This window comes from Zingiber officinale, chromosome 2B, assembly GCF_018446385.1.
Source record: "Zingiber officinale cultivar Zhangliang chromosome 2B, Zo_v1.1, whole genome shotgun sequence".
NCBI classification, from domain to species: domain Eukaryota; kingdom Viridiplantae; phylum Streptophyta; class Magnoliopsida; order Zingiberales; family Zingiberaceae; genus Zingiber; species Zingiber officinale.
The window spans coordinates 3,097,117-3,123,505 of record NC_055989.1 but is presented as its reverse complement, the minus strand read 5'-3'; the positions used below and the strand labels follow the sequence as shown (position 1 = coordinate 3,123,505).

The 26,389-nt window shown below is 40.8% G+C and overlaps 3 protein-coding genes across 9 annotated transcripts; 2 read left to right on the top strand and 1 right to left on the bottom strand.

The window, feature by feature from the left end:
• Positions 1-113: 113 nt before the first annotated feature.
• On the top strand, positions 114-3,609 carry LOC122045093 (serine/threonine protein phosphatase 2A 57 kDa regulatory subunit B' kappa isoform-like). Its single transcript, XM_042605159.1, has 4 exons — positions 114-267; positions 397-456; positions 566-1,743; positions 3,045-3,609. Exons 3-4 carry the CDS (start codon positions 604-606, stop codon positions 3,411-3,413), a joined length of 1,509 nt encoding a protein of 502 aa, XP_042461093.1. The 5' UTR covers positions 114-267; positions 397-456; positions 566-603; the 3' UTR covers positions 3,414-3,609.
• Positions 3,047-26,363, top strand: LOC122045091 (probable arabinosyltransferase ARAD1). Of its 6 annotated transcripts, XM_042605157.1 has the most exons (18): positions 3,047-4,980; positions 5,107-5,657; positions 6,572-6,745; positions 7,266-7,423; positions 7,508-7,655; positions 7,774-7,889; positions 7,965-8,103; positions 9,113-9,223; positions 9,354-9,422; positions 9,520-9,629; positions 13,745-13,814; positions 13,889-14,019; positions 14,097-14,390; positions 14,480-14,581; positions 23,504-23,997; positions 24,255-24,367; positions 25,704-25,963; positions 26,082-26,363. In XM_042605157.1, the coding sequence occupies exons 1-11, from the start codon at positions 4,896-4,898 to the stop codon at positions 13,797-13,799; spliced, it is 1,716 nt and encodes a 571-aa protein (XP_042461091.1). In that variant the 5' UTR covers positions 3,047-4,895; the 3' UTR covers positions 13,800-13,814; positions 13,889-14,019; positions 14,097-14,390; positions 14,480-14,581; positions 23,504-23,997; positions 24,255-24,367; positions 25,704-25,963; positions 26,082-26,363. The 6 variants fall into 6 exon arrangements, with proteins under 6 accessions (XP_042461091.1, XP_042461088.1, XP_042461089.1 ...); XM_042605154.1 differs by having other exon boundaries at positions 23,504-23,646; positions 23,739-25,963; XM_042605155.1 differs by having other exon boundaries at positions 24,255-25,963.
• On the bottom strand, positions 3,839-4,976 carry LOC122045094 (co-chaperone protein p23-1-like). Of its 2 annotated transcripts, none has more exons than XM_042605160.1 (4): positions 4,837-4,976; positions 4,472-4,652; positions 4,248-4,401; positions 3,839-4,164 (listed from the first exon to the last, which is right to left on the bottom strand). In XM_042605160.1, the coding sequence occupies exons 1-4, from the start codon at positions 4,839-4,841 to the stop codon at positions 3,992-3,994; spliced, it is 513 nt and encodes a 170-aa protein (XP_042461094.1). In that variant the 5' UTR covers positions 4,842-4,976; the 3' UTR covers positions 3,839-3,991. The 2 variants fall into 2 exon arrangements, with proteins under 2 accessions (XP_042461094.1, XP_042461095.1); XM_042605161.1 differs by having other exon boundaries at positions 3,839-4,161.
• Positions 26,364-26,389: the final 26 nt, after the last annotated feature.

Genomic DNA, 26,389 nt, shown 5'->3' with positions numbered 1-26,389 from the left:
TTGCTATTTATTATTTTAATTGGAAAAGGAGTCTGACGGTCGAGATTTTTCTTCCGTGCCCTGAGTTGGAATCGTCACCGTTCGTTGGTTGCCCATTTTACAAGCGGCGTATTTCTTTCTCCCCTTTCAACTCATTCACCCCTGTCACTTCCGCTTCCACCTCGCTCTCTGCTCGGAGCCACTGATCCAGTCCGATCTCGGAATGAGCGCGGGGAAGAACGAGGGAAGCTCTGATCTATGGCGTCCCATCTGGAACTCCCGATCGAGGTTCTTCTCGCCAGATCCGTGATCTCGGACCTGGAGAACCCCTCATCCGTTCATTATTTTCCAACAGCTTGGAGTTTTTTTTTTTTTGATTTTGTTTTTGTTTTCCACTTGATGATTTCCTTCTTGCAGTCGCTTTCCAGGTTGACATCTTGATTGGGCTCGCTTCAGATTTCTGGGCATTGACATCAGGTGGCGGGGCATTTTTGTGGTTGCTCTTTGATTGATCTTATTTGAATGCCTCGAGTTCGCTTGATTTCTACTTTTTTGTCCATTTTGTTCTTGCCGTGAAATTTCGCAGCATGGGCTCGATCTGATTCCATCCCCAACTTGGGCGCCATGTGGAAGCAATTCCTCTGCAAATTACCTCGAAAGTCTTCCAAATCTGATTCTTCCGGCAGCAATGTGACGACCTCTTCGAACGGGAAGCCAATCCATCGGACCAGCAGTGGCAGTTTAGTTCCCTCCCGATCAACCACTGTCAAGCGGACTGCTTCTTCCATCTTCCCGTCAAGTGTTGTCACAAGCATCGAACCTCTACTTCTATTCAAGGATGTCCCCAACACGGAAAAGCAGAACCTTTTGATCAATAAATTGAATCTCTGTTACGTTATCTTCGATTTCTCGGATCCCAACAGGAACTCTGCTGAGAAGGATATGAAACGGCAGGCATTATTAGACATCATCGATTATGTTGATACTGGGGGTTCTCGCTTCACGGAACCCACCATTGCTGCTATCTGTAAGATGTTCGCCAGCAACTTGTTTAGGGTCTTCCCACCAAATACTCGATCCAGTACTGGCGGCGCGGAGACTGAAGAAGAAGAACCCGTGTTTGAACCAGCTTGGTCCCATCTGCAACTTGTCTATGATTTGCTCCTTAAGTTCATAGAGTCATCCTCACTTGATGCCAAAATTGCGAAGAAGTATGTGGATCATACATTCATTGTGAGACTGCTACACCTCTTTGATTCCGAGGATCCTAGGGAGAGGGATTGCTTGAAAGCAATCTTGCACAGGGTCTATGGAAAATTCATGGCACATCGGCCTTTCATCCGGAAAATGATAAGCAATGTATTTTACCAGTTTATGTTTGAGACAAACCGACATAACGGTATTGCTGAATTGTTAGAAGTTTTTGGTAGTATCATCAGTGGGTTTGCATTACCTCTAAAAGAGGAGCATAAACTGTTCTTGTGTAAGGTCCTAATTCCACTGCACAAGCCAAAAACACTAGGTATCTATCATCAACAACTGACTTATTGTGTGATACAATTCGTCGAGAAAGAGCCTAAGCTGGTAACATCAGTTCTAAATGGGTTATTGAGATATTGGCCTGTGATTAACAGTCAGAAGGAAGTTATGTTTTTAAGTGAGTTGGAAGAAATTTTGGAGACTACAAATGATGTGGATATCCAAAAGTGTGTGCTTCCGCTGTTCCGTAGGGTTGGATGCTGCATTAATAGTTCTCATTTCCAGGTGATGTGAACCCTTTTACTATTTATGCTCAAATTATCCCGTTTTTGTGAACTTCCTTTGACACTGCAATTGAGATATATTCTGCATCTTGATGTTATGAGTGTAAGATAGATCTTTATGGCCTGCTGATAGGTGCTTTTGGAAATAATATTAACGTTGTCTGTGAGTATGTTAATATCCTTAAATTTCTGTTTTCTTGTTTAAAAAGACAGTCCTAAAGGTATTATTTCATGTTCCATTTATTTATCTCTGAATTATGATCTTAACAATTTAGAGATGACATTATTATATGTTATTGGTTAGCATTCAAAACCTTTGTGACAAATATAGGATTTGATTCCATCACCATCTGCAAGACCACCAACATCCTTACTGGTCAAGCTATTTAACACCTTTAAACATCAAAAACTTTTTGACTTACCTTCCACATTTCATATATTCCTCATGATTCTAGCTCAAATGAAGTTGAACTAGTTGAGCATGAAAAACTTGAATGTGAAATTGCTTTGAACAATTTGTATTGTGTATTGTAAAAACACAGGGTGAATGTGCATGCATCAGTTATTCATGTCAACTCTATGCTGAACTTTTGGTTGTTCTCGGTTATGCATGATATCTCATGCTCCTGCAATTAACTAAATGCGCTATGTTATTATAGTTTTGTAAAATTGATTTATGTTTGGAGTTAATTTTTTAACCAATCATTTAGTATCAAATAGACAATTGGATTGCTACTACTTTGTGAAGTTCTTTACTTCAGCCACTCCATAGTATAGCTATGTCCTCGAGATTCAAATGTGAATACAACCTTGTTCATCCAACACCTGACAAATGAGGATTTAATGAATCTTTCAAATGCATCAATAAAGAATTACATGTCAATAATGACCAATAACCTGGTTTAGGGTTCTTAGCATTTGTATGGCCTACGAAACAACAACCTGGTACTGGGAGTTGTCATGAAGAACAGTGATCCCTAGCGTCTAGACCACATTCTGTAAGTCTGATTCTCCTTTTGTATCTAACTAGCCTACAAGTGGAGGATTCTAAAATTCATCACTAGTTTGATTGTAAATTTTAATAGTCGTCAGGAAGAGATAATTAGTGAACTAAAAACTAGAGTTGTGGTTATTACCTTTTTGAAGTATGTTTGGTTTTAAGCAGTTGTTTCTATCCCCTCTATTCGGTACATTGGTTCTTAGAATGATAAGCACATTTGTGGATGATAATCACTGGATACTAGATTTTGTGCCTTTCTTTTTACAAAAATGGTTTAATTGGCTTGTTTAATTGGCTTTCAGGTTGCAGAGAGGGCCTTACTCATGTGCAACAATGACCGAGTGATTAATCTGGTGTCGCACAATCGACAAGTAGTAATGCCGCTAATCTTGCCGGCTTTAGAGAGGAACATTCTCACTCATTGGAATCAAGGTGTTTTGAACTTGACACAAAACGTTAACAAGGTATTATGTGAGATGGATGAAGAGCTATTTCTGGCCTGCAAAAGGAACTTCGAGGAGGAGGAAACGAAGCAAGAATTAACGGAGCAGAACCGAAGGATGGCCTGGGAGTACTTGGAGACTGCCGCGGCTTTCCAACCAGTAACTAGAAATGTAGCCGTCCTGGTTAAACCTGTTATTTCTCCACCAGTCGTTGCCGCACTCTCTTAAAGTTGCTGGAGGTTATGAAGATGCCCATCCCTTTGCTAATTGTTGCATCCTCTTAAGCACTATCCTCCAAGTTGCTTCTGTGCCGATGAAAAACAGCTCAGCTCAGCGTACATTGTAGCGACGATACTTGTTAGAAACATAAGCAGATATCCTTATTCCCTGTTTTTCTACTGTCTTTTCATCAGAATATTGCCAAGATCTATCTGTTCTCGTGCTTTGCAAGTTGAAACATCCAGTGACAGTTTGTCAAGATACTGGAGCATAGTTAGTAGGATCGTGTTCCTATGCAGGATCACGATCCGCATAGGATCGACTTGAGGTCAAGATTGAATCGATCCTATGCAATCCCATCAAGCATATTCTGCAGACTATGTATTGGAGTATATGTTATATAATGCAATGCAGAAAGTTAGAAGCCCCCAGGGTGCTCGAAGAAGTTTCTATAAGGATTAAACCATCTGAACAATACAAATCCAATTCGCAACAAACCTCATCTTTACTATATACAATTCAACAGCATCAGACCATACTCTACAAGAACAAGCCATCCAGACCTTGCCAAGCTGAGTTCTTCAACCTCACTCCTTGCTTATACAAGCAAACCTCAGTTTTTGTGCTATTAGCTGAAGCAGACCCTTCTTCTTCTTCTTCTTCTTCTTCTTCTTTGATTTCTTCCTCCTTTTGCGATTCTTCCGCAACGAAATGTTGTCGTCTGTTTGGTCATCGCGATCCTTGTCTCCAGCTTCCTCTGCTAAATTGGCAAAGGATCGATCAGCAAAGAGCAGAAGACAAAGTCAGTAAAAAGAACTCAATTTCAGTTCTAATCGATCTCACCATTCTCGTCATCTTCATCGATCCACTTATCCCAGTCCACCTTAAGGAAAGCTGGTGGCTTTGCATCTTCTTTTAGCAGCCTACTCCACCATTTCTTATCGAGTTTCTTTACAACATACACGATGCTCCTTGCGCTGATGTTGAGTTTGCTCTCCTGAAACGAAGCCACTCGTCAGAGACGATGAGATCCGCACCTGCAGTAGTGACTTTGACAGTGTGTGTACCTTGACATTGATCCTGTCAAACAACTTGAGATCAACTTCATAGGGGACGCCTTCTTTTGTGGCGAAGAAACTGAATTCTCCTTCAGGCTCCAGATTCACTTTCACATCCTTGGCGTCCGCTAGGTCAACCGTGAGGTAGACCTTGTCGGATCTCTGAGCCCATTTCACAGTGGGATGGCGGCTGCAACAAGAAATCATGGAACCAAGTAAATCGAGCGATAGACTGAAGAAAACAGTCAGTTGATCAGACTAACTTGACAATTTCCCCAAACAACTCAGGAATCAAATACCGCAGAGATTGACGCGTTGATCGGATGAAACAAGAGAGATAAGAATGGCAGGAGATCGGAGAAGTAGGGTAGTACCTCATGGTTGAGCTGACGGAGAGGTGGCGGACTTCTTCGATTTCGGAGTCTCGTCGGAGATGGCAACTTGTCCGGCGCAGTTCGAGTCCCTGCTATTTGTCGACGAGGTAGGAGCAGGAGCAACTTTCCGGAAAGCCCCCGAAGGTTCTGGAGAACTGTTTTTTTTTTTAATTTTTTAATTTGTCAGAATTGGTTTTAAATGTATATTAATTCCGATAATTATAGAAATAATAATATTATATTAAAACCCTTGCGATTTTCCATTCGCAGTGGTGCAGCGAACCTCATCGATGGCGGGGGCGAGCAAGGCCTTCGCTACTGTTGCGAGATCCACCTCCTTCGTGGCTGCCTTCCTCTCTCTGGTCGCCCTCTTCTCCGCCTTCCTTCTCTTATACTACGCGAGGTACTCTTCGTCCTCGCGCTGGCTCTTGATCTCCGACTCCCTGGACGCCCCTCTCCACCTCTCCAAGGGGAGCCCTAATCCTGCTCCTCCTCCCGAGTACTCCTTTCTCGCGTCGCTCGAGAAGTTCCTGACCTCGCGCGCGCCCGCTGCTGGATCCCCGGGCGTCGCTTCTGCTGCTGATGGCGGATCTCCCTCTGCCGCGGTCAAGGCGCTCGACGACTCGATCTGGAAGGAAGAGACGGAGAGGCTTTACGGAGATGCGGTGGATCCGTGGTCGGCTTCCTCGGTGGTGCGCGTCTACGTATACGAGATGCCGGCTAAGTTTACCTACGATCTGCTGTGGCTGTTTAGGAACACGTATAGAGAGACGTCGAACCTGACCTCCAATGGCAGTCCTGTGCACCGGCTGATCGAACAGGTGACTCGTGATTTTTTTTCCCCCTGTTTGTCGATTGTTTTCAGTTCTAGTTTCAAGGCTGTGGCCGTTTTATGTTAATCATGTTAGGAAAAATTTGATCTTTAACGCAAAGCAAAGTGAATTGATTTAGATTGGAATGCTAAAGATTAGGTGACTACAATCGGATTCTGATTTTTGCAGGCATAAATCACTCAAATCCTTATATGGGAGTTGATAAACAATGCAATTTGGTCATGCCTACTAATTTACGTAAAAAATAATCCTCTATCATATTGTTGATTCTGAAAAAGGAGTCATCAAATGCATATCTACAAGCTGTCATATTTGACTTAGGCCAAACAGAAATCTGGAATCAGGAAAATTATTATTGATTACAAAGTCAATATGGATTGAGACCCTGAATTAACACACAAATGTTCACTTATTCAGTTATGCTCCTCTGTGTCATTTTCCAATTGTTGTCTATGAACCTTGATTACATATGTTAATCCCTTTTTAGAGCCTAGTGGATGAAAGACCAACTGCAGACATTGTTAGAAGTGCAAGATGAATGGAATGTTTTCGCATAGACTTCAATTGCTATTATGTATCTCTTACTGCCATTTTTCACTTGGTTATGTAAACTCAATCAGAAACTCTCGTTACTGGTTATGAATAACCTAAGATTTTTATAGTTTTTTTTCATTGGTTACTCTCCAGTTGGTATAGGTTTGACCTTCTTTTTTTGTTCCTAAATAGTTCCTTGTTTGCTGCAGTCGAGATCTATGTCTGATGGAGTATAGTAATTCAATATTTTTGATATATTGTCATCTAGAAGCAAACTACAATTCTTCTCTGACTTCTCAAATTAATTATTGTAACAAGATGTTAGATAATTTTGAGCATGACTTATTCTGTTTGTAATCTTTGTGCAGCATTCTGTTGATTACTGGCTCTGGGCAGATTTGATTGCACCGGAGTCTGAGAGGCTTCTGAAGAATGTCATTAGGGTTAATAGGCAAGAGGAGGCAGACTTCTTCTACATCCCATTTTTCACAACAATTAGCTATTTCTTGCTTGAGAGACAGCAATGCAAGGCACTTTACAGGGTCTGATGAATGGCCCAAGGTTTATTTTTTATGAGCTGTCATATTTGAATAGTATGCTAGCTTGTAGATTATGCAGCGTTTAAATCCAACAAATTTTAAACATATAGGTTTGAGATAATGCATCTACTCTCGAAGCATTAAGTAGTTGGTACTTACCACAACCTCTTTTTCTTTTTTCTACACTAGATGAATGGAAGCCATCGAACATTAGGAATATAGACATGTGCTCTGTTGTTTGGCCTAGGCTTTTCTTCCTATTTAATAATACGAAGGCAACTTAATTGATATGTACCACAACCTTATTAAAATTTGGAAGTAAGAACCACAAACTTTACCGTCTTTATATAGGGATCTTTGACAACTCATATAAGTTGGTATGATAGTTGAATACACACTCATCCCTTGTAATAGAAGTAACATGGCGGATCTTTAGCTCTTGCACTGAAAATTGCTTCTAGTTGTTGTTAGTATTCAGGTTCCTGTATCAGGTGATTCAAGTTTCAGTTGCCTGTGATACTAGGAAGCTCTAAAGTGGGTGACTGATCAGCCAGCTTGGCAACGATCTGGAGGAAGAGATCATATACTTCCAGTCCATCATCCTTGGTCTTTTAAATCCGTCCGCCGATTCATGAAAAAGGCAATCTGGCTTCTACCAGATATGGATTCCACAGGAAATTGGTAATTGTGACCTTTATCCTTTTTTTTATCAACTTGTGTATCTCTCTTATTAGAGTGGTGAACTGACCTAATTGCCTTGTATAGGTACAAACCGGGGGAAGTCTGGCTTGAAAAGGACCTTATTCTTCCGTACGTTCCTAATGTTGATCTATGTGATGCACAATGCTTACATGATTCTCAGTCAAAAAGAAGCACATTGTTATTTTTTCGTGGAAGGCTGAAGAGAAATGCTGTATGAGTTGGTCTCCCCTTTTGATGCAACTTATTGCCTTCTTGACGATATCTTTTTTAGGGCCCAAGTATATCTGGGTTTCCGCATGCTATGTCACGAGTGTATTTTCTTTATATAGGGAGGTAAAATTCGTAGTAAACTTGCAGCAGTGCTACATGACAGTGAGGGTGTTGTTATGTTAGAGGGAAGTGCTGGTGAAGCTGGGAAGGCAGCAGCTCAGACTGGGATGCGCAGGTAAGATGTTTGTGATTCTAGATGTTTAATTTCTTATGGAAACTTAATATCATGTCATCTGTTGCATCCTTTTAGATCTCTCTTTTGCCTAAGCCCAGCTGGTGATACCCCATCCTCAGCTAGGTTGTTTGATGCAATAGTTAGCGGTTGTATTCCAGTTATTGTCAGCGCTGAATTAGAGCTTCCATTTGAAGGAATACTTGATTATCGTAAGGTAAGTTCAGATATTATGTTTTTGATTCAGTTTGAAGGAATACTTGATTATTGTACTATGCAAAATTTATATTTTTGTTCTTCCTACCACGGAAATGCATAATGTTTGTGTTGATTAACTTCTCTATTGGTGAAGTTATTCAATCATCATTAAAGTTACAAGTTTACTCAGTTCTGGTAATTGAAGGTGATGGTCATGTTGTTCAGTGATTAAGAACTATCTAAAGTCTTAAAGCTAATTCTTCTTGAAGATGCTTCAATGTGTTTTGCTAAAAAATTTCTAGAATTTTTTTTCTGTGGGGGACCCGAAGGTCATCTGCTTCTATGATAACTAGAAATTAATTATGGAGAAAATCATAATAGATACTGAAATCTGCTAGTCTCTTGATGTATCTCCTATCTTGGTTGAGTAACTTGACTAGATAAGACCAAACTGGAAGTCAGTGCAACTAGGATATTGGCGAGGCTGAACACTGAAAAACTACAGAGACCGTGGTTGAAGTCGTTGAAGATGCAAGTAGCTTGTTCCAGAGGAGTTAGTGTGGGGATTGATTAAACTCAGGGCTCTTGAATTGATCTCTATTAACACTGCTGATATGACACATTTTAGCAAAAGGTGATTACGCTCACCGCACCTCTCACAGCCCGTCCTCAAGTTATATGAAGAGAGATAATTACGGGATCAGCTTATAGTTTATAGCCGGTCGTCAAGTTGGCTAGGTGCTGCTGATATAACACATGTACACATATCAAGTGGCTCCTGAATTAGTGGGTGACTTTATCTGCATTAGTTACTTCCTCATGCCAAATTTTACAAAAGTGTTTTCTGAATCCAATACAAAATGTTTCTTTATTTTTAGAAAATTCGATCATCCATAATTTAACTACTCGAGTTGCATGTCCACTTAATCTCTCCTCGCTCACACCCTTTATAGGTAGTGATTTATCTGTGCATTAGTTACTCCCTCATGTCAAATTTTGTGAAATGTTTTGCCCTTTTCTTTCTGCAGATAGCACTTTTTGTTTCTTCTAACGATGCTGTACAACCCGGGTGGTTGATTAATTTCCTTAAGAATATGGATTCTAAGCAAATCAGGGAAATGCAAACCAACCTGGCTAAGGTTCTTTTTTCGATTTCTATCAACTTTTCTAAGATACTCTGTCTATTTAGAAGCTAGTCAAAGCTAATTGACTGAGAGAACTGGCACAAGCCCCTTGTCCACCTTATTGTTCTATTGTTGGCATTTGCAGTATGCGAGGCATTTCTTATTCTCGAGTCCAGCTCAGCCTCTCGGCGCAGAGGACTTAGCATGGAGAATGGTCTGCCCTTAATCTTGGATGATCTATTGATGCAACACTTTTCTCACCATCTATTTACATGGTAACTTCAGTATCTTCTCTCTTGTTGATGCAACAGATTGCTGGCAAGTTGGTGAACATCAAGCTGCATACAAGGAGGTCGCAACGCGTGGTAGAAGGTTCCAGAAACTTGTGCACCTGTGAATGCAGAGCAGGAAACATCACCAGGTCACCATGAATTCCATCTTCTTTAGCCATATTCTTCCACATTTTGTTTCGTTATCATTATCATAACCCAGTTCTAGTAGCTGTATAGAAAACTCTGCTTCTTTTTCCATGACTCTGTTAATCTTGTAATTGTGAATGCCATGTGGTCTTTTTTCTATTCTTCTGCCTAAACATGTTTGCAACTCTGAATTTCTTAGGTTTTTTTTTCTTGACTAATGGTTAGTAATGCATTCCTTTCAATTTAACCATGTCACTCATTTTCTATTTGCTTGATTTTGAATTCCTTCTCCAAATCTATTTTCGAAAAGCTTCCCTTGTGCATGAGAACTCGCAGGACGGCATACCTGGGCATCATCCTCTTCTCCAGGCTCAACAACAGAACTGTTGGATACTTGACAGTGTGCTCCGGTGTCCATCCCAGCTTCTCTTCCATGAACTTCATAATCTTCCCTGTCTCCTCAGTCGACACCCACGAATGTGAGGTTGCATTGCGAAGGCCCCACGGACATGATCCTGCGACCATCCCAATCCCCTCAAGTTCTCCACTTTCTCCCCCCACTTCTTCGCGGGCAACCCAGCAAGCACCCCAATCCCCTCAAGTTCTCCACTTTCTCCCCCCACTTCTTCGCGGGCAACCCAGCAAGCACCCCGAGGGCACGGGCGAACGTGGTTATCCTTGGACAGATTCTCATCTTCTTTATCTCATCAAAGACTTCATTGAACAGAACTGTATCTGTCAGCAAGGCGTAGCCGTAACAGATCAAAAGAACTAAGATTACCTCATCGGGCACATCGTATGCGTGCAGAGCATCGACCTTGGGAAGAATGGTAGTTCTGGTGTCGAAGATGATAAACCAAGGCGGGTGCTTTAGGGCATCCACGAGGTTCTCATTCGTTTTCAAAATCGATTTGAGGAATTCGGCATTGGGGAGCAATTGCTTCTCCACGCTGTACGTGAGCAGAATGGGCTTAGCTGACAGGAACATCGGGAGAGCGGTTCCGACGAAGCCGATCCCGCGAAAGAGCTCCAGCTTGGGCTTCAATGTTTGCTTGACGTCCATCAGGAGGACACAAGGACAGCGGTCGACGAGGCGGACGAGATGAGCTTAGTCGAAGCCGTAGTCCTTGAGGAGGGAGGGCACCGGGAGGGCTTTGTCGAGGACGTTGAACTGGACTTTCTTGGAGATGGAGAGGGCTTCATGGTCGGAGATCCCGCACGATCTCATGAGCAAGGAGGCGGTCAGGGATGAGGAGTCGTCGACGCCGAAGGAGGAGATAGAATAGGGTTTGACAAAACCCAGAAAGTGTGGCCTGGATGCGGCGGCGGCTCGACGATGGTCGAGAGTGTCAGTCGCCTGAGGTTGACGGTGGATGGCAACGCAAAGATACTGAAACACGTTGATATCTCCGTAATGATATTCTTCACTATCGGAGTAAGTAAAGCCGCCGTGACTTCATTAGCTATACTCCCTTTCACATCCATAACAATTTTCATTTCTTTTCAATTATATCCTAATAATCCTTTCCTTAATAATCCTTTCCTGGTCCAACAAATCCAAAAGAGAAGATAGATGTTTTCTTGCAACCTCTGATTGCCGAGTTGAATGAATTATTGAATGTAGGGTCAGTGACTTACGATGTTGCAAATAAACTAATTTTAGATTGTATGTTGCATTATTATGGACAATCAGTGATTTTCTATCATTCTCAATGTTGTCGGGATGGAGCACGGCTGGTAAATTAGCTTGTCCACACTGTATGACAGATTCTGATGCATTTTCATTACCTTACAGTGGGAAAGTATCTTGGTTTGATAATCACCGTAAATTTTTACCAATTGATCACTCTTTTAGGCGAAATAAGAAATTCTTTTTAAAAAATGTTGTAGTGAGAAAATCTCCTCCAGCCCATGTTTCAGGTGAAGAAATCATTGAGCAAATAGATAGTTATGGATTTCTACTAGTATCTCAAACTAGTTCCGATGAGTTAAATAAATACATTGTTAGGATGTGCAAGTGTGGTTGGAAGAAAAGAAGTATTTTTTGGGAGCTGCCATATTGGAGGCATCTACTTATTAGACATAATTTGGATGTCATGCATATTGAGAAAAATTTCTTCGATAATATTTTCGACACTGTGATGAACGTGGCTGGAAGAACTAAAGACACTGCAAAATCACGTGAAAAATTAAAGGAACTAGTTAATAGACCAGAGTTGCATCAGGATGAAACAACCAACAGATTTTCGAAAGTTTGTTATACATTAGACAAAGATGGTAAATAAGCTTTATGCAATTGGTTGAAAGAAATCAAATTTCCAAATGTGTATGCCTCAAATATGGCTAGATGCGTGGATGTGAATAGATTAAAGATGTTTAGAATGAAAAGTCATGACTGTCATGTATTCATGCAAAGACTTATTCCAGTAGCCTTCCATGACTTACTTCCTCAACATGTTTGGCAAACACTCACTGAATTGAGTCTATTTTTTAGAGATTTGACAGCGAGATGTATTATGATGGATGATATGCTTCGGCTAGAAACAGACATTCCTCTTATATTATGTCAGCTGGAGCGCATATTTCCACCTAGTTTTTTTGATTCAATGGAACATCTACCAGTGCATTTACCATACGAGGCACAAATAGGATGGCTTGTGCAGTACAGATGGATGTATCCATTTGAACGGTTTTTGAGGAAATTAAAAAATAATGTTCGTAACAAAGCAAGAGTTGAGGGTTCAATCTGTAATGCTTATCTGGTTGAATAAGCATCTTTTTTCTGTTCATATTATTTTGCTGATAGTGTGCAAACAAGACACCGTAAATGTCGTAGAAATTCTGATGATGTTCAGCCGATAGACCTATCGATGCTTTTTATTTTCAAATTTCCTGGTAAATCAATGGGTGCATCACGTTCTAGATGGTTAACTGAAGATGAATACCATGCTACAAGAACATACATACTATTAAACTGTGAAGAGGTCAAGCCATACATAAAGTAAGTTAACTACTCTAAGTAAATAATTATTCATTCTTAAATATCTTTCTTGATATCCCAATATTTATATAATTACATTCTTTCCTAGCTTATACGAACAACAACTATATATACAAAATTCATCAATTGCTGCAAGTGAGATAGCTGAAAAGTTAGAGACCAAATTTGCACTATGGTTTCAAATATATGTAAGTTACAAAATTTATAATTTTTTTTTCCTTTAATCCTATTAATAGGTGTCCTAATTTATATGTGGACTATATTTTATAGGTGAAAGACCGTAGAATATCAAATGTGCAAGATGATAGGATAATGAATATTGCATCAGACCCGCTTCGTAAAATTAAGGTGTACTCTGGTTACTATGTTAATGACCTTAAATTTCACGTGGCACAAAGAGATTCACAGAGATTAACTTGTAATTCTGGTGTTTGTGTCAAAGGATCTATGGACAACAACAATACTGAGTTTGATTACTATGGTAGACTTGAGGAGATCATAAAGATTGAATATCCTGCATTATTAATAAAGAGGTGTGTGTTATTCAAGTGTTCATGGTATGATCCGACACCAAGAATAGGTACTAGAATTCATCCAAATTATAATTTAGTTGAGGTTAATGCAAACAAAAGATTCAACAAATTTGAGCATTTCATTTTTGGTATACAAGTGGGTCAGATTTTCTACCTTGAATACCCTACGAAGAGAAGAAGATATAGTGAATGGTTGTCTGTTTGTCGAATCAAGTCTCGCTCAACCATAGAGATGTCGAACACAGTCACTCCTCAAAATCATGATGCATTTCAGAATGATGAAGTGGAGAGACATTTAGTTGATTTACAACTACTCCAATCTACTTCTCAATTATTTGTAGATGTTAATGTCACTTACGAAGAGATTGATGATGGAGAGATGTCGAACAGTGAGTATGAAGTTGAACTAAGCTCATCTAGCGAAGAGGACATAGAAACTGTACAGAGTTGATTAGTCAGATGGTAACGATGATTAAGTATTATAATTAGTAATCATCAAGTAAGTTATGCTTTCGTATTAAATTGTAATTTATTATCATGTTTTCATCACCTTATTATTATGTGTTCCAATGTTGTTTTACAGATATCATTATGGCAGAGCAACAACCTGTAGCACCACGTGGCTACAAGGTCCTTAAAGTCGTCAGGGACTCGTACGTATTTTTCATTATATTAATTCAAGTTAATATATAATTGATTTCTCTTAACTTAATATTATTTTGTGCAGGTTCACTCCAGATGACCACCGAGTTGCCACATATATCACGGGAAAAATTCAAAGAACGAGTTAGCGCGTCTAGTACTACATGGAGGCATGTAGACCAGGAGATGAAACTATTTTACTATAATGAATTTGTGGTAAGTAAATTTAATATATTTGGTATTATAGTTAATATAGTTATCACTTAACTTAAATGCTTAACTTATAATTGCAGAAAATGTATACATGGAAGGACGGACATAAAGAAGAATTTAAATCTACATGGAATACATACTGTGTCAAACTATACAGAGACCATATGTATTACATGAGAAAGAAGGGTGTTAGACCTGCGTATGTTTCCGAGGCGATATAGAGTGCATGGACGGCCACTTGGGCTGCAGAAAGATGGCAGGCAAATGCTGAAAAGACAAAAGCAAATAGAAATACAGAACCAGGTGGCCCGAGCACCGGAACCGCTCGGCATATGTCAGGATCCAGATCTATTGTAGAGCATACCATGGATCTGGTGAGTAAAATTTAAAGTTATACATTGTAACAAATTATGTATTTATTAGCAAACTTGTATAATTTTATCCAAATTTTTTTTGTATGTAGGAACACGAGCTTGTCCGACAACCCACATATATGGAGGTCTTTCTCAAGACCCATAAGAAGAAGGATGAATCATTTGTTGATTCTCGATCTCAGACTCTCCATGTAAGATTATTAACTTTATTACATTTGTTCATTTCTATCTTAATTAGTAGTCAACAATACTGATTAAATTGGATATTATTTATTTATTTACAGTAACAAATGATAGAAAGGGTGGCTCAGACATCTCAGCCATTAGTAGAGGGGGGAGATTCACAGTCTCTATCCACCGACGCTCTAAATGAGATTTATTATGATGTTGTCGGTGAAAGGACAAAAAACTCTACCCTCTACGACCTGGGCTTTCAAGCAAAAGTTGCATTTGATTGTCTGAGAAATCCGGCTGTGCTAGAAATCCAGGGATTTTCATCGGACGATGCGCCCATTCGGGATGTAAGGAAAGGCGCCGAGGGACGACGATTCGCCCAAGAGGATCAATCAACAATTTTTGCAAGGGATTCTGAATAATCCCCTGCCCCGACACTACACTCCATTGACAATCGGAGAATATAACAGAACTACCGATCCGGATGACCATTTGGCCAAATTTGACAATGCGACCATACTTTACCAGTACACTGATGGGGTGAAGTGTCGGGTCTTCCTCACCACCCTCTCTGGATCAGCGCAATATTGGTCCAAGAGGTTGTCGATCGACTCCATCTATAACTTCAAGGACTTCCAAGCGACATTCCTACACCATTTTGCTAGCAGCCGTCGCCACCAGAAGATGAGCATAAACTTGTTCTCACTGAAGCAAGGGCCTAGGGAAGCATTGAGGGCCTACATCCAGCGCTTCAATCAGGTGGCAATGGACATCCCCGCGATCTCCTCAGATGTATTGGTGAACACTTTCACCCAAAGGCTCGCCGAAGGGGAGTTCTTCCGATCGCTCGTTCGGAAACCACCGAGGGACTTCGACCACTTGCAAAGGAAGGTCACAGAGTATATAAACGTAGAAGAATCTCAAGCGGCCAGAAGAAGGGAGGTGCTAGCCGAACTCGTAGCAACACCTGAGCTGAGTTTGTCGAGCAACCATCAACCTCCTAAGGGGTCTCGATTGGGGGGAGCGCAACCACACTAGCCCAAGACGCATGCCGTGCAGCACGTGACGGTCGGTCGCCCAAAGGTTGCAAAAGGCAAAGTGTGGATGCCAATGTTCTGTTCCTTCCACCAGTCAGCGACGCACAACACACGAGACTGCTACGACCTGACGCCAGTTGCTAGCAGGTCGGCTTCGCAGGGATATCGTTGTTGATCCCCATCTCCTGATCGACGACACATGCGCCGATCAATCGGGCGTGTTGGTGTAGCGAGGCCGGCAAGAGGGGGTGAATTGTCTGCAAAAATAAGATTATATCCTCCTCAAGGCTTTCAACTCAAAAATGCAATACTAATAATATAACAACTAAATAACAGAAAAAGAGGAGGAGACAAGGATTTAACTTGGTTACAACCAAGACGGTTGTTAATCCAAGGCGGTTGAACAGCTCCACTAGAGTATCTCCTTTACTGTAGGCAGAGAAGCCTTGTTACACACTTAGAATACTCAGAGGTTACTAGGAATGAACATAGAGTTGAATGCTTGAATGAATGAATATTTCCTAGTTCTAGAGGCCTTTAAATAGCTCCTGGAAATCCTATCTCGAAGGTTCAAGGCATCTCTAACAAGGTCCAAGGCGCCTCTAACCAAGTCAAGCGGATAAAGACGGCTGTTAATCCAAGGTGGTTGAACAACTCCACTAGAGTATCTCCTTCACTGTAGACGGAGAAGCCTTTTTACACACTTAGAATACTCAGAGGTCGCTAGGAATGAACACGGAGTTGAATGCTTGAATGAATGAATATTTCCTAGTTCTAGGGGCCTTTAAATAGCTCCTGGAAATTTTATCTCGAAGGTCCAAGGCGCTTCCAACCAAGTCAAGCGGATAAAGTTATATCCGCGCACAAACGGTCGAGTTGACCCGGGCTGAGACGCCTCAAACAAGCTTGAAGGCGCCTCAAAGGTTTGAGGTGCCTCTAATGCTTGATTGAGGCGCCTCAAAGGTGGAGGCGTCTCCAATCTTGATGAAGGCACCTTGAGCTGCATTTCCAGCTCGCTTTCTCCTTTACTTTGACTTCCGAAGCGCCGTTTGCTTGGGTGATTTCGGCCAATTGAAATAGGGCTCACCCGAACCCAATTTCCGGTCTTCTCCTCGAGCAATCTTCCGTCCCGGCTTTACATCTCTCGAATGTCATGCACATTATTCTCGCCCACCGGTGTACTCTTTCGCAGCTCTCTCGTCTTTCGGATGCACCGAGCCCGTCAGCTCCCCTCCCATGTCGTCCTTCTCGCTAGCTGCGTCTTCTGCTCGACTTCCTGTGCTCCTAAGCTCCTGCACACTTAGACACAGGGATCAACAACAAACATGACCTAACTAACTTGGTTGATCACATCAAAACAACCACGGGGTCCAACAATCTCCTCCTTTTTTATGTGAATCAACCCAAATTCAGGTTAGGGTAGAAATAAATAAATAGTAATTTTAAGAAAATTACTAAACTAACATTTTAAGCACATAAATTGCAATAATAGAATTTTTATAAGTTAAAATAAAAAAAACTTTAAAATTTAATTTTCTTAACTCTCTAACTCCCCCTAAACTTGTTACCTAAACTCTCCCCCTTTGATCACAGCAAAAATGAGGAAAAAGTTCCTAAATCATGTAAAACAACTTTCTGAGAATTTTGAAAGAATTTTCTATATTAAAACTTAGGCAAGAAAAAGAAATTTCTAATTTAGTTTTAATTTCAGAAGAAATTTTTACTTAGGCAAAAAAAAAATATTATAGAGAATTTTCCCAAGTAAAAAAAATTTTATGCAAGAAATATTTTTGTTGAATTAAAAAGATGCTAAAGAAAAACATTCTAAAGCATTATTTAATTTTAATTTTAATATTTTACCAAAAATTTAATTAAATATTTTATTTCAATATTTTAGTTTCCAGGTCGTGGTGAGACACTAGGCCTTCTTGGTTATTGGAGAAACAATCAATTCCTTAGACAAAATCTCATAAAGAAATTGTAATGTTTAATTTTCTCGCTGTAAGCCCTAACTTTAAAATAATTTAAACTAGTAAAGATTTTGGAATCTAGTATAGGTTCCTTCCTACAGGATTGTTTAAGAACTTAGGGGGTATATAATTTCTTGGAATTCGTCTAAGTTGTCCCTGATGCTTTCTTATATACCAGTTTAATTTTTCATAAACTTTAATTTTTGATTTTTGAAAAATATTAGTGTTTAAACATGCATCAGATTTTAAACTTTCAATTTGAAGTTTCAATTTATCATTTTCGAATTTCAAACTATCTAACATTTTATTTAAGTTAGCAATTTCTTTTTATGATTCAGCTAAGTCTTTAGAAAGAACTTTAATAAATTGAAACGACTGTTTAGGGTTTAGAGCACGTACCTTACTTACCTTATTTTGTGATTCTCCCCCTTCATCATAGCTTTCCTCTTCTGCTGTTCCTCCCCCTTTATCTATGCTCATTTCTGAACTTGACTCTTCATCTAGTTGGTGGTTTGCCATCAGTGCTAGTCTTGAGAAGGCTTCGACTTCAGATTTGGAGGATGTTGAATCGTCCCACATGGCCTTCAGGATTTTGTGCTTGGAGGTGTTTGAGTTGTGTTTTACCTTCTCCTTGTCTTTTGTCTTTTGTCTTTTCCTTTATTTTTGGGCAGTCATCCTTGATGTGCCCTTTTTTTCGTTATAATTGTAGCACCGGACCGTCCTTTTGTTGCGCTGATGCTTTCTCGACTGTGACCGAAATTTATTAGTTTTAAGAAATTTATTGAAACGTCTTACCAGTAGCGCTGCTTTGGTTTCATCGATTGAAGCTTCGGAGTCGGGATCGTCTAACTTGGATTGTAAGGCAATGTTGAGGGTTGACCTCACTATTTCTTTAGGCTTTGTAATTCGAGACTCGTGAAGTTCGAAGGTAGAGAATAAACTTTCTAAACTACTTACCTCAAAGTCCTTAGAGATGTAGTAAATATTTACTAAGGAAGCCCATTCCGGAGTTTTGGGGAAGACGTTTAGTGCATACTGGATGGAATCTCGGTTTGTTACCGTTTCATCGAGATTTGTCAGTTGCGTTATCAGCTCCTTGATCCTCGCTTGAAGTTGTGCAACCTTCTCCTCGTTGTTCATCCGGAGATTTGTTAATTGTGTCCGGAGGATGTCGCGCCTTGCTAACTTCGCTTCTGAGGTGCCCTCATGGAGCTCCAGGAATTTATCCCCGAGGTCTTTGGCGGAGTCGTAACTTTCGATCCGACTTACCTCCTGGGGCGGCAGAACACTGAGCAAGTGAAATTCTGTCTTTCCGTTGGCCACGCAATCGGCCTGCTCCTTCTTCGTCTAGTTGCATTCTTCTTTGTCTTTTGGCATTGTATATTCATATTTCATTATTAAAAGAATATCGAATTCGGTCTTAAAAAATACCTCCATTTTACGTTTCCAGGTAGCGAAGTCTCCATCGAACTTTGGGGGATGAATGATCGCTCCGGCCATCATCTTGATCTTTGTGCTTCAGTTGGCGGTTAGTCTTTCTGTGACAGTCGGGCTCTGATACCACTTGTTGATGCAGCGGGGCCGACAAGAGGGGAGTGAATTGCCTGCAAAAATAAGATTATACCCTCCTCAAGGCTTTCAACTAAAAAATGCAACACTAATAATATAAAAACTAAATAACAGAAAAAGAGGAGGAGACAAGGATTTAACTTGGTTACAACCAAGACGGTTGTTAATCCAAGGCGGTTGAACAGCTCCACTAGAGTATCTCCTTCACTATAGGCGGAGAAGCCTTTTTACACACTTAGAATGCTCAGAGGTTGCTAGGAATGAACATAGAGTTGAATGCTTGAATGAATGAATATTTCCTAGCTCTAGAGGCCTTTAAATAGCTCCTGGAAATCCTATCTCGAAGGTTCAAGGCACCTCCAACAAGGTCCAAGGCGCCTCTAACCAAGTCAAGCGGATAAAGTTCTATCCGCGCACAAACGGTCGAGTTGACCCGGGCTGAGGCGCCTCAAACAAGCTTGAAGGCGCCTCTAATGCTTGATTGAGGCGCCTCAAAGGTGGAGGCGCCTCCAATCTTGATGAAGGTGCCTTGAGCTGCATTTCTAGCTCGCTTTCTCCTTTACTTTGACTTCCGAAGCTCCGTTTGCTTGGGTGATTTCGGCCAACCGAAATAGGGCTCACCCGAATCCAATTTCCGACCTTCTCCTTGAGCAATCTTCCGTCCCGGCTTTACGTCCCTCGAACGTCGCGCACGTTCTTCTCGCCCACCGGTGTACTCTTCCGCAGCTCTCTCGTCCTTTGGATGCACCGAGCCCGTCGGCTCCCTTCCCGTGCCGTTCTTCTCACTAGCTGCGTCTTCTGCTCGACTTCCTGTGCTCCTAAGCTCCTGCACACTTAGACACAGGGATCAATAATAAACAGGACCTAACTAACTTGGTTGATCACATCAAAACAATCATGGGGTCCAACATAGCGAAGGGAGGAGGAAAGGGCGACGACCGAACTGCGCCCTCATCAATCTCAGAGGAGGAACAACCAGAGTCTAGCTTGAGCCTCTGTCGAGCGGAGGAGACCTTTATCTCAAGAGGAGGAGAACAGGAGTAACGCCGTTCGGGGAGAAATAGGAATGATCGCTGGTGGGCCGACCGACGGTGATTCCAATCGGGCAAGAAAGTCACATGCTTGGCGGCTCGAGATCCATGTTGTGAGCTACAACAAGGAAAGGGCCAAAGGACCTGAGATCAGTTTCAGCCCGAAAGATTTAGAGGGAGTGGAGATCCCTCATAATGATGTGTTTATCATCCGAGCGGTAATCACTAACTATGTTATTCACCGAACCTTTGTTGACATAGGAAGCTCGGTAATATCATATTCAAGAAGACATTCGGTCAGTTGCAAATCTACCGAAGCGTTTTGCTACCCATGACGACTCCACTCTACGGATTCACAGGCAATGAAGTGTTGCCGATCGACCAAGTCCGTCTGGCCGTCTCGCTCGAGGAGGAGCCGCTAAAGAGGACAAGAACCACAAATTTCATTGTGGTGGACGCACCATCGACCTACAGCGGATGAGGCAGAATTACAAACGGTGGGTGATCCCGAGGCCCTTTCAGGTCGGCGATATGGTGTGGAAAAAAATAAAACCGGTCAGCGACGCCACCAAACTCGAAGCCCCATGTGTGAGACTTTACAAGGTCGGTCAGCTCGCTCGGTCTCTACGTCCGCTTGCCCAGTCAATCTCCTCGTCCACCCGATCGATCTCTTCGTCTGCTCGATCAGCCTCTCCGCTCACCCGCTCGGCATCTTTGCCCGGCCGACACCAATTCGCCTGACTGGCACCAGCTCGCTCGGCCTGTCTGCTTCCCCCGACCGACCACTCGCTCGGCCTATTTCTTAGCCCGACTGGCCACTCACTCAGCCTGTCTATTCCCCGACCAGCCTCTCGCTCAGTTTGTCTGTTTGCTCGACCAGCCTCTTGCTTCGGCCTAACTGCCTGCTCGATTTGTCTGCCCGGTCGACCAAACTACTGCTTGCCCGCTTGATCCTTCAGTCCGCTCGAACTTTGTTGCTCAGACTCGGAGCTTGGACTGCACTCGGCTATTAGCAGAAATCAGCATCTGCTGACAGCCTAAGATTATCAGCTCATCTTGACAGATAAGTGAATTTAATTCAGTATAATTTAAATTCAGCTAATACTCCGTAAATCTCCGACAGCAGATTATTTCTCAACAACTCGGTCACAAATTGCATCATGAATCCTCGTTCGAAACCAGGAAATGATTCCCTTTGAAGCCTAACTTGATTAATCCTTTCTACATGAGAATGTGCAGGCAGCATACCTAGGCATCAACCTTTTCTCCAGGCTCATCGACAGAACAGCTCGATTCTTCATTGTGTGATCCGGTGTCAATGCCAGCTTCTCTTCCACAGACTTGACAACCTTCCTTGCCTTCTCAGTTGATACCCGCGCAATGTGAGGTTGCTTTGTGAAGTCCTCCGAGACATGATCCTGCGACCATCCCAATCCCAATCCCCTCAAGTTCTCCACTTTCTCTTCCCACTTCTTCTTGGGCAATACAGCGAGCACCCCGAGGGCACGGACGAACGTGGTTTTCTTCGGACAAATTCCCATCTTCTTTATCTCGTCAAAGGCCTCATTGAATCGATCTGTATCTGTCACCAAAGCGTAGCCGAACGGGTCAAAAGCAGTAAGATTACCTCATCCGGCACGCCGTATGGGCGCAGAGCATCGACCTTGGTTCGTGCTTAATGGCATTCACAAGGTTTCCATTCGTTATCGAAATTGATTTGAGAAGCTTAGCGTTGGGGAGCAATTACTTCTCCATGTTGTACATGAGCAAGATGAGGCTAGCTGATAGGATCTCCGGGAGGGCGGTTTTGACGAGGCCGATCTCGTAAAATAGCTCCAGCTTCGTCGAAGTTGTAGTCCTTGAGGAGGGTGAGCCCCCAGAACACTTTGGCCCACAGCTGACAGGTTGTCGAACTGTGCTCCAAATTTGGTCGATGAGAACATTGTTTACTTATTATAAAAAAAAACAAACATCAAGGGGAATAACCAAAATGACATCCCATTTTATTAGAATCGTCAAAGACGCTTTTCTATATATATATATATATATATATATATATATATATATATATATATATATATTTTTGATATGCTAAGTGACACTTTAAACGCGACCATGAGCGAAATTCGACGTGGGCTATCTGACGCGGTCAAAACCTAATTTTTTTTAATCTCTCTCTCATCTACATGCAACAACTTTTCTCTCTCATTTGCATGCAACTATAAAGATTTTTAATTTCTCTTTCATGTGATTGTACGCAACAATCACCGTGCTGCTAATTTTTAAAGGTGATGTAGCTGCTACAACGTTATAGCAGCTACTACACAATAGCTGCTATACGTTGTAGTAACTTTTGTATAGTAGCTGCTATAACGTGTAACAATGTTATTGTGTAACTATTATGTTGTAGCAGCTACTGCACCGTTGTAGCAGGTACTGCAGGTGTAGCAGCTACTGCAACATTGTAGCAGCTACTGCACCATTGTAGTAGCTATTTCACCGTTATAGCAGTTTTTGCACCGTTATAGCAGCTACTGCATCATTGTAGCAGCTACTGCACCGTTGTAGCAGCTATTACACCATTGTAATAATTACTGTACCATTGTAGCAGCTTCTGCACCTTTATAGCAGCTTCTGCACATTTATAGCAGCTTCTACACCGTTGTAGCAACTACTGCATCGTTATAGCAGCTATTGCACCGTTGTAGCAGATATTGCATTGTAACTGCTACAAGTTGTAGCAGCTACTGCATAATAACTGTTACAAGTTGTAGCAGTTATTGCGTAGTAATTGCTACAAGTTATATCATCACTATCACAATAATTTTTTACATGTAATAATAAAAAAGAGAAGATAAAATATCATTTTAATTTAAAAAGAAAGAGAGAAAAGTTATTGCATGCAGATGAGAGAACGATTAAAAAATTTTATAATTGTTATCATACAGATGAGAGAAAAATTAAAAAAAATTAAATTTTGACCGTTTCATATAACCCATATCAAATTTGATCGTACACAAAATATCATTCAGCATATTAAATCTTTTAAGTATAGAAAATACTAATAAATTTGACTATAATTTCGTATAAAAAACTTAAAAAGTAATTGCGATGTGAAAAATATATTTTATGTTTCTTTTAAAACAACAGCATACCTATTTCTGGCTGATATTAATTAATTAAAAAACACAAGGGACTTTTTGGTTAAGGAATTGGGTGTTGAACCGGCAATATCAAATTATCAAACGGCTATTGCATGGTCGCGCGAACAGGTCGGTTTTGGCGTGATCCGTACGCAACCATTGACCGATCTTCCTGCTCTGACAAATTAGGATCCGCCGCGTGTTAGGCGTCCAGAACCTTCTCGTAGGGGCAAGCGCTGGCTATATAATATCCACACGCAGTAGCCGATCTAGGGTTTCTTGCGATCTGGATCTGGCCCTCAACCTTCCCTTCCTTGATCGGCAAATCGCAGGTGATCTGGATTTTTTTCCCCTCACATGTGTTCTCTGCGGTGTGGTTCTTCGGTGCTTTGCGGATTAAAAGATGGTTATGGCTTCCGATCAGTTTCTTGCGGCTGTTCCACCGATTGGTTCGTTCTGTTCTTGCTGCCGAGGAAGCACTGCAGGCGCGGAAGCAGATCTGCGGCTTGAAGTTCGGATCGACGGGCGTCTTCGATGCACAAACTCCAGTTGCCAGGAAAATAGACGTTGTTTGCCTGAATGATTAAGTTCTTGCTCAGAACTTATCAGTTGTAAAGGAGTGGATGCCTCTTGGGGATCAGAGCAAGACGGATGGGCTGGGTTCTTGATGATAGACTGGGAAGGTAATATGCATTTGAACATGTTGCATCGACCTTTGCCATGTTGGGTGCGCTCGCATGGCAGGTCACCCCTGCTTAATAAAAAGTAATATTTTTTGGGTGCTGGCGGGGGGAGATCGCATGGGGCATTTGATTTTATTCTCCGGGTTCTCCATCGCCTCTCTGTGTGTGTGTGTGTGTCTGCCTCTATTTCTTTGAATTTCATGTTCCCTATCGTCCCATCTCGCTATCAGTTAAATGTGGTTTCATGGCGATATCAGCAATATCCCAATTCAACTGCTGCATATTCAATTGTCCATCACCTACGCATCCATTCCAAGTGGTGAAATCATGGGGTCCCCATCAATTTGAACCATCTTTCTGAAATGATAAGGTACAATTCTTATAAAGACTCAGTAGCTCAGTTTGGTATTTGCTTAACATGATTAGTGGATTAATTCTTTAGTGATATGAGACAGACGTATACATGTTAATTTCGCCGCAATCTGACTGAAGAGGGGCAAGTTTTTTGATAAAAAGCAACGTGAGTGAAAGAAAAATAGAATTCTATGAATCTTTATTCGTTTTAGGTTGCATTGTATAGAATGGAATGAAATGGTTCATTTCCTCTGATTTATTCATTATTCCACTACATTCAAGTATATCACAATGTCAAGTTATCATTTCAAAACTAAATGTTGATAAATTATATGAGTGACTTGGACTGATTTGACCATCGATATTGGGTCAATCCTATCTAGTAAGACAATCTGGCTGGCTAATTCAATTGAGTGAGCTTGATGGTCAGTTCCTTGGATTCGACATGTTGGTTGGTTTGATCTGATGGATCAACCAAGCTTGGCATGCCAGAAAGACAAGTAACTCAGGCACATTGAACTTATCAAAACCAAGTAATATTGATTACGCATGATTAAAACAAAATAATGAATATAAATTGATTATTCCTCTTAATTTCATTCCGTTCCTTTAGTTTTATTCTAATTATATTTCATTCGATAATACTCTATTAAATTTACTCATTATATGGGTACATTCATTACAATTTTGGTTCATTATTTTGCAGACTGATTCATTTAAGAACTAAAGATTATCAAATTTGCATAATTTTTTTTGTCGAACTTACAAATCACTGGTATTGTTAGATGTGGTTCCTCTTCGTAATCCACGGTGTGTGACTTAACCATTGTAAATAGTTTGTCAAATACAGTAAATTGCAAGGTTTTTATGTTGACTAATACTTGATAGCAAATGGTACCTTACATCAAATTATTATAACTAGTTTGAAATGTTTTAATATGGATCAATGTCTTAAGAAGTAATTTTTCAAATGACGATCAATTTCTTGTTTCTTAAAAAGTAATTTTTGTAGTTAATATACCTCCATTAGTTCCATATCATCATATACAGTTGGTAAAACTTAACCAAAGCCAAATATGTTGAATCAATTCCATTGAAGGGTTCAAATATATTTGCAAGTTCATGATCGAAGTTGAGATTGCTTAAAATTTTACTGTCATCTCTGCTGTTTATTTCTACATTTTTCTGTGGGCTGTTTCCTATTTAATCTTATATAACAGTTGTAAAGTCGGGTCTGATTGGGTGACGGGTTTGTTGGGAAAAAAGTGTAATCATGATTGGGGTAATTGTTAATGTAAAATCATGTAGTAGAAAAGGCACTTATGCTCTACTAATTACATGCATTACAAGAGGCTTGGGAGTTCCTGAGGCTTGGGAGTTCCTGACAACCGGGGTAAAGATTTTGCAGCTGAAGCTCTCTAGAAGTTTGTCAATTGTATTCAATGTTACAGATATTGCTGCCAAAGATTGTCTGTAGTTCTGTCAATTTTGTTTGAGATTGAAGATTTTGCTGCTTTCTAAAGCTGTCAATTGAACTCGAGGCGCATGTAAAATAACTGGAAAAGACTTGGAAGTCATCTCACCGTTAATTTTGGTGGAAATTCAATTCGCGGTACAAGATTCTGACTACTTTTGTAGAGATTTAATACATTTGAAAGTTTTTCTCATGTATATATCTCATTTTGGCTGGATTTCTTGCTCTAACTAACTATGGGTATATTTCCTTGTAGCTTTGGATTTGTTGGTACCTGAAGCTTACAATTTCGTTGCCACATCTCAGCGAAATTGAGATACATTCATGGGGCAAAAATTGGGGCGTATTATGACTATTGTTTTGAGCACTCTTATTTGATGTCAAGTTCTGAAGACTCCGGTAAGAACAAATTTGAATTTGGAAGCCTGCTTTTGGACTCAGTTCTTGATTCCTATTTGGCAGAAGTCAAATTCATCAAACGCTTACAAGTTTTTGTGATTGCAACTTTAACTATATCATTACCCGATGACTTCGACAACCATTTTGAATTGCTGATTATGCACC